General features: G+C 35.8%; 1 protein-coding gene and 1 pseudogene across 14 annotated transcripts in view; one reads left to right on the top strand and one right to left on the bottom strand.

Annotated features, from left to right (window-relative positions):
* LOC116626133 (zinc finger protein 300-like) overlaps positions 1-6,932 on the top strand; it is a 36,471-nt gene extending 29,539 nt beyond the window's left edge. For 13 of the 14 annotated variants that reach the window (XM_032395315.1, XM_032395308.1, XM_032395310.1 and 10 more), the window contains one exon: positions 2,370-6,932. In XM_032395315.1, coding sequence (XP_032251206.1) covers positions 2,370-3,913 — 1,544 coding nt within the window. In that variant the 3' untranslated portion in view covers positions 3,914-6,932. The remainder of the gene's footprint in view (positions 1-2,369) is intronic. The other variant, XM_032395322.1, reaches the window with a different exon arrangement.
* A 4,644-nt stretch (positions 6,933-11,576) lies between these two features.
* On the bottom strand, positions 11,577-13,617 carry LOC116626127 (annotated as a pseudogene).
* Between the last annotated feature and the right edge of the window lie 1,033 nt (positions 13,618-14,650).

Below are 14,650 nucleotides of genomic sequence, written 5' to 3'. Positions count from 1 at the left end.
GTGGCTTTCCCTGGCAGCTTTCCACGTTTCTTCTGAGAGTCAGAGCAGAAGAGACCATTTCCAGCCCTCTGCCTCAGAGCAGAGAGATCGCAGTCTGTTCTTCAGTGAGCTCTCCAGGCCACATTGTCTCCGTTTCTGTCCGTGCTGCTATAAACTGCAGCGTCCTGGGTTGTGCGCCCCTCCGCTGCCCTCCCAGTCCTGCCTCCAGGTTGGGGCACGTCTCTGCCCTTTGTGCTTCTAAAACCGCCAGCTGCTCCCAGTTCGCACGCACGCGACCCTGCCGCTACAGGTTTCCGCCCTGGGGGCTGCCCTAAAGTCCTTTCCCCGCCACTACCAGTCTGCGAGTCTGTGCCCCGTCCCCAGCGTGCAAGGCTGTCGCTCACCGGCGGTGTAGGATCCCCACAGACAGGCTCCCTCCTGCTGCCGTTTATCCTCTGATATCTGCCCATGGAATCACGGCTCCCCACTTTGTCCCTCAAAACCAACCTCCTGCAATATTCTATTTGTAGAGATCCAGATTTTCTTACATCAAAGGCTGATTTCATGGGTGCTCAGAGTGGTCTGGTAGATACCCAGCTCAATTCCGGGGACCAGTTGAAATAGGGTCCCCTACTCCTCCGTCATCTTTTCTTCTTTATTTTTGCTTTAAAAAGCTTTTTACAGAAAAGAAAAAGAGAAAAGGCAGACATATTTAAATTCCTTATATTTACCTACACACTTAAAAAAATTGTTAGTGTCCTATGGATTTAAGTTATTTTCTGGTACTATTTTGTCAGACAGAGAGATTTTCTTTTGTATATTTTGTAAATCAGTTCTGCTAGCAAATATTTTTGTTTATCTGCAAATGCTTTTATTTTGCCATGTTTAAAGGAGTTTCACTGGATATAGAATTCTTGGTTGACAGGCTGCTTTCTTTTAGTATTTTGAATATGTCATTCCAGTGTTTCCTGGCCTCAGAGTTTTTGAGTGTGTTGAAACTCAGCTGGCAGTACTATGCTTCTCCTATGCATGATGTGTCATTTTTTTTTCTTACTGCTTTCAAGTTTTTTCTCTCCAATTCTCAGCAGTTTGATTTTGATGTGGCTAGTTATCTAGGTATCCTGCCTGTACTTTATGGAGTTTCTTGGATATGTAAATTAACATTTTTCACCAAATCGGGTGATTTTAAAGACATTTTTCTTTTCTTTTTTCTTTTTTCTTTTTTTTGCCTTTTTCTCTCCCCTCTTTCTACCACTCCAGTTACACATATACTGGATGGAATGCCTATTATTACACCACAGATCTCTGAATTTTTGTTTATTTTTTTATAATCCTTTTTTCTTTTTGTTCTTTGGGTTAATTAATTTTTAGTGATATCTTCAAATTTACTGATTCTGATCTTGCTTTCTGCTTTCTCAAATCTAATAAGCCCATCTGGTGAAATTTTAATTTTAGCCTTAGACTTTCCATTTGGTTCTTTTATGTTTTAACTTACACAAAATTAATGTTAAGCATAGAGTAAGTTAACTACTACCACAATCATGATACAAGAAAGTTCTAATACTCAAGATTTCCTCTTTCTGTCTCCATATAGTCAAACTAGTTCCTTTATATACTTTTTTCTCTTTTAAAATTACATATTTATGCACTCATTGCCTAGCAGTCTTTTCCTTTGAGTTAATATGTTTATAATAGCTTCTTTGGGAATCTTTGTTTACAAAATACAGCATTTGTACCCACATAGAGTTACTTTCTATTAACTGATTTTATTCCTTAGTTTAGGTCACAGTTTTGTGTTTCTTTATATGTCTAGTAATTTTTGGTTGAAAATTCTACATTATTGCACAAATATTTTAGTGGTGAGGTAGGAGTATAGGGAGAGTTTATCATCTCAATCTTTCTATGACTCTTTTGCTTCCAAATTCCCATTAAGTTTCTAGCTGCTTTACTAACAGCATTAAGTTGTATCCTGTGGATTAGTGTTTTAATGCCCCATAACTAGGGGTGGGAGATGGGAAAACCTTAGGAAAGAATGCCACAAGCTCCCCATTCTTACCTAATGAAGTAGAAGTTTTGGGTGAGTAAGCACTTTTCAGCTTATTACCTCCTATTGGTAGTTTTTCAGTGCCCTAAATTAGTTTTTGCTTTTTAATCATTTTATTTTTGTACTTGTTTTTTGGGGAGGAGAATTCTTCAACTACTTCATGCCACCACTTTTGGAAGTAAAGTCCATCTTTAGGTACTCATGTGATAAATTTACACGTTTCAAATGGCCCGTTGCCCTCCCAGTTCTCTGTCTTCTGGACCATCATGTATCATCCATTTGTTTTTAACCTCTTTTGTCCTCTACTAAATCTTTTTATCTGTTTGATTTTTTTTTATTCTTTCAGAGAGGGAGACTAGACTTGAAAATCCTCAATTGGACATACTTGAAGGTGTTTCCTTCCATAAGGAGATATTGGAAGGTGTAACAAGAGATCATTCATTGTACTCCATTTTTAAGGTATGGCAGGATGATGACCAGCTGGAGAGAGATCAGGAAAATGAAGACAGACTTCTCAGGCAAGTCATGGCCATCAAAAACAAAACAGTTGTTGAAGAATCAGGCTATTCATATAAGGCATTAGGAAAAATGTTTCATGACTACACAGACCTAGATGCTTCAGGACAAGGACGGTATACACGTGACTCATTTGAAAAGAGCTTGGAACCTAATATAAACTTATTCAGTTGTTATAGGGGTTATGCAAGAAAAAACACTGGTGAGAATTTTAGATGTGGGAGTACACTTATTTCTTCCTATTCTAAGCATGAAAAAATTCATAATGGAGTGAAACACTGTGAAGATAGTCAGTGTGGAAAGATTATCAGCAATAAACAATCTCTTATTCAATATGTGAATGTTGAAAGTGGAGAGAAGACCTGTTTATGCATTGAATGTGGAAAATCTTTTCTAAAAAAGTCACAACTCATAATACATCAAAGAATTCATACTGGAGAGAAACCATATGATTGTGGTGCATGTGGGAAAGCCTTCAGTGAGAAGTCACATCTCATTGTACATCAGAGAACTCATACTGGGGAAAAACCTTATGAATGTTCTGAATGTGGAAAAGCTTTCTCTCAGAAATCATCCCTCATTATACATCAGAGAGTACATTCTGGGGAAAAACCATATGAATGTAATGACTGTGGGAAAGCCTTCTCTCAGAAATCACCCCTCATTATACATCAGAGAATTCACACTGGAGAGAAACCTTATGAATGTAATCAGTGTGGGAAAGCCTTCTCCCAGAAGTCACAGCTGATTATACATCATAGAGCTCATACTGGAGAGAAGCCATATGAATGTACTGAATGTGGGAAAGCCTTCTGTGAGAAGTCCCACCTCATTATACATAAAAGAATTCACACTGGGGAGAAACCGTACAAATGTGCTCAATGTGAGGAAGCCTTCAGCAGGAAGTCAGAACTCATTATACATCAGATAATTCATACTGGGGAGAAACCTTTTGAATGTACTGAATGTGGGAAGACCTTCTCCCGGAAGTCACAGCTCATCATACATCAGAGAACGCATACTGGAGAGAAACCCTATAAATGCAGTGAATGCGGAAAAGCCTTCTGTCAGCAGTCACATCTCATTGGACATCAGAGAATTCACACAGGAGAAAAACCTTATGTATGCAGTGAATGTGGGAAAGCCTTCTCTCAGAAGTCCCACCTCCCAGGGCATCAGCGCATTCATACAGGAGAGAAACCTTACATATGTGCTGAATGTGGAAAGGCCTTTTCCCAGAAGTCAGACCTTGTTGTACATCGGAGAATTCATACTGGGGAGAAACCCTACCAATGTACTGTATGTGGGAAAGCATTCATTCAAAAGTCACAACTCACCGTACACCAGAGAATTCATGCAGTGGTAAAATCATAAGAATGGACTAAGCACAGAAAAATCTTCAGTATCTGCTCAAGCCTTAATAAGTAACACAAAACCCATGAATTTCAATGAGTTTGGGGGCATCTTTACTGATAAAATTTTACAAGTGAAATAAACTTCCTAATGTATGTAATTTTTTATCAGAGATAATACAGACATCTCAGTTATATAAATAATGGGCATTTTCACTATGGCATGTAAAACTTTTGAGATTGTGAACTGAATGATTAATATAACAAGTTACATATATATAGTTTATTTTGAAGTTATGTATTTATGATTATGTTACATAGTAAGAATTGGACATGTGATAATATTGTTATTGTTAACTTAGCATAATTATAGCTGTGCAGTAATTCCCTGTAGAGGACATGAAGAAAGCTTGAGTCAAAAGATGCCATGACCTAGAAACGGTGCCTGGGGGAAGGATTTGATTGTTACTCCTAAGGGTATCTGTAAAATTATTCTCATAGATAGATGGAAAGATGGGTTGATGAGGTCCAATAAATGTGGTCTCTTTGTTTGTTTGTTTTATTTCAAGAATATAAGTTGATCTGTGTCAGTGGATGGACCCAGGACCTTGGAATTGACACTTCTTGCTATTTTCTTTCTTTTACTCCTCCCCTCTAGGAACTTGGTGTGATGAAAAGACATAGATGGTCATGGGTTTTAATGCTTATTCCAGTACTCACCGATTGTGTAACTTGTGTAACTCACCGGTTGTGTAGCCTTTTTTCATCCACAGTATCTGTTCCCTGATCTATATATAAAATTCTGGCAGAGACATGTTTTTAGCTCATATTTGTCCCCTTTATCTTCCCTTTCTGTTCTTTTGAAGGAGGTTGCTAATACCCAGGTGTACACCTTTAAACTTGATTTGCATTCCAGACCCTGTGTTTCTGATTCTCCTGATTTCCTTTTCTGTCTTTTTTCCATTAACACTGCCTTGTGTCTGGTGGCCTAATTCATACGTTATGGAGACCTCACTTTTTATTTTGCAAACACATGTACTTTATGGTGCTTGCACATAAAGACCCTGTATGATACCATCACAGATCCTGTTTTACCCTTTCCCAAAAGCACCAATTCTTTTTCCTGAGAATTGAGTGGCCCTCAGAGAAAAATCCATAGGGAATGTGGAAGACATGCCTGGGATAGCCTACATGGGCAGGTATGAATCCCACCTGCTATCTCTAAAATGTTTCTGTATTCTTCGTTGTGGGCCCAACTCTTCTCCGTAAGAATCTTTAGGAAAGCATCTTGATGGGGAGAAGTCATATGTAGCAGGGATATAGTGACCTGTGTGGCTAAATATGGTTTCTGCCAGAAAGTTCCTACTTGATTCCTTCATATGTCCTGCTTAGCTGACCGTTTCTCTGCAGGGCCCCAGTGTTTACTCTGAGAAGTAAGACTCTGTATGGGAACCTCTGCAGAGGACATAGCATACCTCATAAAGATATGCAAATGTGTGTGAGAAAATTCTTTGTGTCACTGTAAACAGTTATTGATACTGGCTATAATTGGCCATTTGGATCCGGGAAATAAAACCTTCAGGCATGTACCATGGAGTGATCTGCTTTGAGAGGTCTTGATGGAAATTGGCCCTACCTGGCCCTTATGGAAGCATGGGAAAATCAGGGTCTCAGGAACATACAGAAATGTGAGAAGGAAATGATAATATAGTAACACTTACAGAAATATGTAAGGAAAATAAAGACTCAAGAGTTCTTATCTTCTCATGGGCCTTCCATTTTGCCTTTTTACCTTCCAGGAAACCTCACTGATCTGATCATGACATAATATGTACTGTATATTACCATAAAATATAGCAAAATTTAATACTTATGGGTGTATAGAAAATTATCCCTCTAAAGTCTGGAAAAAAGATAATGCCCATTCTCACCAGTTTTATTCAACATTGCATTGAAAGACCTAGTTAGGAAAATCAGGCAAGAAAACATTGGTGTAATTGATTAGAAAGCAATAAAACATTATTTATTGATAAAATTATATGCATAGAAGATGAAAATGTATAGGTTAATTATTAGAAATAGGAAGTAGCAATGTTTCTGTATATAAAGTTTTTAAAAATAAAGTTTATGCAATAGATATAAAATGAAAATTTAAAGGCATCAGTTATAGTGGCATGAAAAATACATCATGTCTAGAAAACGTGTATTTCCAGTACTATGTTGAATAGAAGTGGCAAGAATGGACATCCTCGCATTGTTCCTGATATTAGAGGAAAAGCTTTCTTCACCACTGATTATGATGTTAGCTCTGAGCATGCCATATGTTGCCTTCATTATGTGGAAGTACGTTCTTTCTGTGACTAATTTATTGAGAATTTTTATCATGAAAGGATGTTGAATTTTTGACAAATAATTTTTCTGCAAAATGTTGAGATGATTTTTTTATCCTTTATTCTGTTAATGTGGTGATTACCTCTATCAATTTGTATATGTTAAAACATCCTTGCATCCCAGGTATAAATCACATGATCATGGTGTATGACCATTTAAATGTGCTGTTGAATTCTGTGTGCTTATATTTTGTTGAGAATTTTGCATTTATATTCATCAAAAATGTTGGGCTTTTCTTGTAGTGCCCTTATCTGGCTTTCGTGTCAGAGTAATGCTGGCCTTGTAAAATGAGTTTGGGAGTGTTCCCTTCTTCAGTTTTTTTGACGAGTTTAAGTAGGATTGTTGTTAATTCTTTAAATATTTGGTGGAATTCACCAGTGAAACTATCTGGTCCTGGGCTTTTCTTTGTTGAGATGTTTTTGATTACTGATTCAGTCTCTTACTCATTATTGGTCTGTTAAGATTTTCTATGAATGGTTCAGTCTCATATGTTGTATGTTTCTAGGAATTTACTTCTTGGTTATACAATTTGTTGGCATAATTGTTCTAAGTGACATTATGATAGGTAGTATTTCTGTGTTATCAGTTATAATGTCTCCTCTTTCATTTCTAATTGTACTTGAGTCTTCTCTCCTTTTTTCTTAGTGTGACTAATGGTGTGTTAATTTTGCTTTTCAGAAAACCAGCTTTTAGTTTCGTTGATCTTTTCTATTGTTTCTCTGCTCTCTATTTCATTTGTTTCTGCTCTGACTCCATTATTTCCTTTCTTCTGCTAATTTTTGGCTTAATCTTTTCTTCTTTTTCTATGTCTTTGAGGTGTAAAGTTGGTTGTTTGAGATCTTTGTTTCTTAATGTAGGTATTTATCACTATAAACTGCCTGCTTAGAACTGCTTTTGCTACATCCAATAGGTTTTAGTAAATTGTGTTTCCATTTTCATTTGCTTCAAGATATTTGTAAAATATCTTGGTTCAGGTATGTGTTAAATTTCCACATATTTGTGAGTTTCCAGTTTTCTTTGTTATTTTCTAGTTTCATACCATTGTGGTCAGAAAACATACTTGGTATGTTTATTCAGAGTCCCTTGAGATTACATATGAATTTTAGGATGGATTTTTCTATTTCTGCAGGAAAAAAAAAATGCCATTGGGTAGGATTTTGATAAAAATTTTGTTGTGTCTGTAGATTACATTGGGTGATATTTACATCTTAAATGTATTAAGTTTTCCAATCTGTGAATATGCGGTTTCTTTCCATTTGTGTGTTTTGTTTCTTTCAGCTGTGTTTGTAATTTTCAGTGTACAAGTCTTGTCTCCTTTGTTAAGTTTATTCCTGTGTATTTTATTCTTTTTGACGCTGTTGTAATTGGAATTATTAATTTCTGTATTAGATTCTTCCGTGTTAGTGTATAGGAACGAAGCAGATTTTAGTGTGTTGATTTTGTATCCTGCGGCCTTACTGAATTCATTTATCAGATCTTTTGTTTTGTGGAATCTTTAGAGTTTCTGTATATAAGATATCATCTGAGAACAGCTAATTTTTCTTTTCTGTTTTGGATGACTTTTGTGTCTTTTTCTTGCCTAATTTTTCTTTTCTGTTTTGGATGACTTCTGTGTCTTTTTCTTGTCTAATGGCTTTGGCTATGACTTTCAGTGCTATGTTGAATGTAAGTGGCAGAAGCAGGCATTCTTGTCCTGTTTCTGATCTTAGAGATAAAGTTTCATTATTTTACCATTGAGTATGTTAACTCTGGGCTTTTTATGTATGGCCCTTATTTTCTTTCGATTTGTACTTTTTGAATGTTTTATTTAATCATGAAAGTGTGTTGAATTTTGTCAAGTGCTTTTTCTGAACCAGTTGAGGTGATCCTGTGGTTTTCATTCATTCTATTCATGTGCCATATTACATTGATTTTCATATGTTGAACCATCCTTGCATTCCAGGAATAAATCCCACTTGTTCATGGTGTATAATCCTTTTAATGTGTGTTGAATTCTGTTTGCTATTATTTTATTGAAAATTTTTATATTCATACTCATCAGGAATATTGGTCTGTAGTTTTTTTTTTGTGGTATCTTAGTCTGGCTCTGATAGCAGAAAAATGCTCTGAGAATTAGTTTGGAAGTATACCTTCCTCTTCAGTTTTTTTAGAAGATTTTGCAGAAGAGTGTGTTTATTTTCCTTTAAATATTTGGTAGAATTCATTAGTGAAGCATCAGGTCCTGATTTTATTTGTTGGGAGTTATTTTATTCGTTTTAGTTTTATTTGTATGTGTCAAAATACATTTTATTTCCAAAATAGTTTTTGCAACTATTTTCATGCAGAAACTGGGTCTGCTCAGTACTATCAGTAGAATCAATATAGCACGGTAGCTGTTCAGTTTTAGGTATACAAAGAATACATAATCTAAATAGAAAATGCTGAAATACTAGAAACATGCATTTAATTATTCAATTATTTGTATATGTTACATCCACATAAGACCCGGAAATACTCTATATTCAGATGAACTATTCATACAGTTTAAGTATAATAAAAAGTAAACTCCCCACAACTATCTTTGTATCTTTAAAAACCAAGACTCTGAGCTGGTTTAATAGAATACCATATGTCTTCTTAAAACCAACCAAGAAAGGGGGCGCTTAAACTACTGACTTATAATACTCCGGTTTCAAAATAATCTAAAATGGGCAATAGAACACAATGACCTGTTAAAGGGGCACGCAGAAACAAACTCAGGCTTATATGGTCAATTAACCTTTGATAAAGGAGCCAGGAATATACAATGGGGAAAAGACAGTCTTCAATAAATGGTGTTGGGAAACCTGGGCAACAATATGCAGAAGAATGAAACAGGACCCCTCTCTTAAACTATACACAAAAACACACTCTAAGTGGGTTAAAGACTTAAATATGAGACCTTAAACCATAAAACTTCTCAAAGAAAACATAGGCAATAGTCTCTTGGACATCAGCCTTAGCAACATTTTCCTAGATCTATCTCCTCAGGCAAAGGAAATAATAAAAATAAACTATTAGGACTACGGCAAAATAAAACATTTGCACAGGAAAGGAAACCATCAGCAAAGCAAAAAGGAAACACACTACATAGAAGAGGATACTTGCAAACAATATATCTGATAAGGGGTTAATATCGAAAATATATAAAGAACTTCTACAACTTAACACCAAAAATAATAATACATGATTAAAATGGGCAGAGGACCTGAATAGACATTTTTCCAAATAAGACATCCAGATGGCCAACAGACACATGAAAAGATGTTCACCATCACTAATCATCAGGGAAATGCAAATCAAAACCACAATGAGAGATCACCTCACACCAGTCAGAATGGCTAGTGTTAAAAAGACAGTAAATAAAAGATAAATTATAAGTGTTGATGAGGATGTGGAGAAAAGGGAACCCTCATGCACTGTTGGTGGGAATGTAAATTGATACAATCACTGTGGAAAACAGTATGGAGGTTCCTCAAAAAATTAGCAATACCATGTGATGTCATAATTCATTACTGGGTACTCAAAGAAAAACACTAACTCAAAAAGATATATGCACCCTTATCTTTATTGCAGCATTATTTATAATAATCAAGATACGGAAGCAACCTAAGTGTCTATTGATAAATGAATGGATAAAGATGTTACAAATATATTTATGTATGGAATGGAATATTATTCAGCCATAAAAACGTGAGATCTTGCCATTTGTTACAGTATGGATGGACCTAGAGAATATTATGCTAAGTGAAATAAGTCAGAGAATGACAAATACCATATGATTTCACCTATATGTGGAATCTAAAGAACAGATTAAGCAAAATAGAAGCAGAATCATAAATACAGAGAACAAACTGGTGGTTGCCAGAGTGAGGGGGTTAGGAGGAAGGGTGAAATAGATGAAGGAGATTAAGAGGTACAAATTTCCAGTTATAAAGTAAGTCACAAGGATGAAAAGTACAGCATAAGGGGTATAGTCAGTAATATTGTAATAACATGGTGACATATGGTTAACTACACTTATTGTGGTGAGCACAGTATAATATATAGAATTGTCAAATCACTATGTTGTACCCCTGAAACTAATGTAACATTGTATGTCTACTATACTTCAATAAAAAAATTCTTAAAAAAATAAAATGAAGGGTGCTTGGGTGGCTCAGTAAGCTAAGCATCCAACTCTTGATTTTGGCTTAGGCTGTGATCTCAGGGTCATGGGATCAAGCCCCGCATTGGGCTCCATGCTCAGCATGGAGTCTGCTTGGGATTCTTTCTCTCCCTCTCCCCCTCCCCCCACTCACGCTCGCTCTCGCTCTCTCTCTAAATGAATAAATAAAATCTTTAAAATAAAATGAAGGAACACACACACATTTAATATGTACAATCAGTAATACAGTTAGCTACTATAAACTTTACAATGTACAGTTTATTCAAATGGCTAAACTGTTTAGTGGTAAAGGAGACAGTTATTTGTTAGATTTTTTTTTCCCATGGCTTAATGAGAATAGAAAAGCTATTTTTCCAAATAAAAAATTACCTTCATTATGAACTTGGTTTTCCTCTTAAAAAATTTTTATTTATTTATTCATTCATTTATTTATTTATTTAGAGTGCAAGTGGGGGAGGGGCAGAGGGAGAGAGAAAGAATCTCAAGCAGTCTCCTTGCTGAGCATGGAGCCCAATGCGGGGCTCCATCCCACAACCCTGAGATCATGACCTGAGCCGAAATCGAGAGTGACACTTAACCAACTGAACCATACAAGTAACCCAGGTTTTGCTCTTTTTTTTAAAAGAAAAGGCCACTGAAATGTATAAAGTAGTCTGAACATGTTGGCAGTATCAAAATTAATGTCTCTTTACATGGCAATGACATGCATTTAACAATAACTCACAGGTTAAGTCTGCAAATGCTGTCATAGCATTACTTTGGCTAGCACAGGGTTTTACACAGTAGTCAGATAAATTTAGGTATGTGATGTGTAAAGAGTTACCTTATGCAACCTTAATTGGGGTCGAACACTAAGAAATAAAAACTGAAAAGAAAAGTAAAAGCACTTTAAAGTAGAAAAATGGGAGCACCTGGGTGGCTCAGTCGGTTAAGTGTCTGCCTTCAGCTCAGGGTCCTGCGATGGAGCCCTGCATCAGGCTCCCTGCTCAGCAGGGGAGTCTGCTTCTCCCTCTTCCTTGGCCCTTCCTTCCCCACTCATGCTCTCTCTCTCTCTCTCAATCTTTCTCTCTCAAATAAATAAAATCTTTTAAAAAATAAAGTAGAAAAATGTTGTAAGGATAGGGCTCCACCTGTTGTATGCCTTTTAAAGCCTTTATTCATGTTAGCATATTTTGTTTTTTACACAATTATGGAGTAGCCTACTTTGCATTAACAGATATGTGAAATAAGAAAATAGTCAAGCATGACATGTGGTAGTCTAAAGATCAAAACAAGACACTTGTCTATATATACAGCATCACTCAGGACCTACTAAAATGTGAAGATTACAGCATCTAATATACTACAATAATAAAAAACAAACTGACCAATGAAGGCAGAAAATAGGGCTTAAAGGAGTCTAATCTCAATTGACTTTAAAGCTTTACACAGGAAATAAATGCATATTGCATAGTGAAAGCAAATATTCCACCAAGAAATTTAGGTGAGAGACAACACAACATTAGCCTAATACATAACAATGATCTCAGAAGAGCATGTGTCATTTTCTGTAAATGAAAAAGCTGAAAACATGGAAGAGTCTGGCACATGGAGAGTTAGAAAGGAAAAAATACAAAACCAAACATATAAAGTAAAAAAAAAAATATATTGAAAAATTCAAAACTGTGGCTCATCAAAAATGTTGAATACTTGTCTTCTGTGAGAGCTCAAAGTTTTTATTGACATGAAAGTGTTTATGTACAATTAAGCCTTATTGGTTAAATATCTGAGGAAGATCTGGCCTTGAGCACTTTCTTTATATCCTAGACTTGTAAACCAAGATTTCTTAGTCATTAAAACAAACTTCTCAGCAGCTGCATTAATATGGAACAATGGTCTCAATACAAGAAAATAAAAAAATGAAACAACCTAGGTAAGTGGGCATTTGGCAGGATATCTGAAAATGATAGTCTCCAAGGATTCTTCCCCGGTTTCAAGTGACTCGATTATGGGCTGCTGGGTTGCTAATATGCGTGGTTCCATTACTTGCTGCTTCCCTTTTTAATTTGGAAAGTGTGCTCAGTACTGACCAATGCCCTATTTTCATCCTTTAACTTTTATTTGTCTGCTTTTAGGTCTGGTGGCATTTGAGCTCTACTTCTACTTCAGGTCTTCATTCTTTCTAAAGCTCTTTGTTCCTTCTTTTCCGTTTCTAATAGTGACCTCGCAGCAAATCTTTCTTAACTCTGGGTGGCCTTTTCCAACTACGATTTAAAATCTGTCAGTTCCATATTTGCCTCATGTAGCTATTTTAAGCTTTTTCTTTTCAGCTAGAATTTGTTCGTAAGGGTTTTTATAGTCTGGAATCAATCCTTTTTTAGCCTGCTACTGTAAGGTTTTCTTTCTTTTAAGAAACTATGCTCCAGAGCGTTCCAGCAAGGCATCATACTGATCACCTAGCTGATGCGGGATGGGCTTCTTATCTAGAAATGGAATCTCAGTTTTATTCTTATTTGGATCCCTCTTCTCTATGATTGTTCCTCTTGTTCATTTTCATTGCTGTCTTATTTCCGATATGAAACTTCCATAGATCTTATTTCTCCTTGTTGCCATCATTCTGTGATTGATTTAGGTTATGGTTTATCTTCTTTTTCCTTTTTTTCTTTCTCCTTCTCTTTCAATTTTCCTTTGTTAACTCTGGAGTAAACAGAAGTTACACCTACAGGACTATTTGGCCTGTTTAGTTGACTTGAAGCATAGAGTGAACTGTTCATGGTAGACCATGAAGAGGACAGGGTGGTTGAACTTGAAGTTGATTCTAGTCTGTAACGCATAAAGCTCATATGTTCTGAAGTACTTTTGTTTATATTCATCTTCTCTAGACCTTTCTGACTCCTTTTCTTCTTGATTCTCTTTATCCTGTTTTTCTTCATTCTTATTCTCTGGTTCTGGTAGAACAACTTCTTAATGTTTTTCAGCCTCTTCAGTGTCACCCCCTGCATTGATCTTCTAGACTGTTCTAATTTTCTAGATCTTGCTTTTCTTTGGGATTCAAATTCTTCATCTCTAAGAGGAGTGAGATATGATGTGCATCTCTCTTTGATCTCTGATGTGGAGGAGACAGGGCCAGCAGCAGATGTAGTCAGGATTATTTGTTTGGAGGTTTTTGATTACTAATTCAATCTCCTTACTAGTTTTAGGTTAATTCAGATTTTCTACTTCTTTATCATTTAGCAATGGTAAGTTTTGGGTTTGTAAGAATTTGTCCATTTCATTTAGATTATCCAGTTTGTTGGTGTACAATTGTTCAGAGCACACTCATAATCTTTTTTATTTCTGTAAGATCAATTATAATGCCTTCTTTTTTATTTCTGATTTTCTATGAATCTTCTCTCTTTTTTCCTAAGTCAGTCTAGCTGAAAGTTTGTCAATTTTGTTGAGGTTTTTGAAGAACAATTTCTTGGTTTCATTGGTTTTTATTATCTATGTTTTTTCTATCTGCTCCAATCTTTATTATTTTCTTTCTTCTGGTAGCCTTGAGCAGGCACTCATAACTATCATTATGTAATTTTATCACTGTAGAATTGCAGTGTATTATGATTCTGTGTTCTTAAATAACTGATTAGATCAGACTTCTCTAAGACTAGCAGGTTTCCATATGTAACAAAAACTCCCCTCAAGTGCTACGACTTATCACCTTGCTTTATTTCACTTTTTTAATGGCACTTTTTTCATGTTATAATTTATTTTGTTTATTTACTCTCAGTCCACTTTGGTAGGATTTAAGCACAATTGGGGCAGAAATATTTAGCTGCATTATTATAATGATATGGCTCAAGTTCTAGAAGAATGCATAGTACATAATGTTCACTAAATATTAGTTGAAGGACCAAATGATAGAGTGAATGAACAGTTTTACTGACTTAATCTGTGTGGAATAATATTCCAAAATTTCATAGATTAGGAAGTTTATACGGTGTGGGTAAACTGGGATTAAGAAAGACCAGAAGAGAAAGGTATTTTTGTTTTGGGAAGATAATCTAAATCTTATTTGCTATGGCAGTTGGAGAGAGTAGTGATAAGTCTATATACTAGTAAGAAGAGTGTTCTCAAAAGCCTTGAGGTGAAAGCTGGGGAAGAACAGACTGAAGTGGAATGGATTAGGGGAAGAGGTGTTTATATTGTCAAAAAAAGGAGCAGATA

This window comes from Phoca vitulina, unplaced genomic scaffold, assembly GCF_004348235.1.
Source record: "Phoca vitulina isolate PV1807 unplaced genomic scaffold, GSC_HSeal_1.0 scaffold83, whole genome shotgun sequence".
Classification (NCBI taxonomy): Eukaryota; Metazoa; Chordata; class Mammalia; order Carnivora; family Phocidae; genus Phoca; species Phoca vitulina.
The sequence above is the reverse complement of the archived record's forward strand: the minus strand, read 5'-3'. Positions and strand labels throughout refer to the sequence as shown.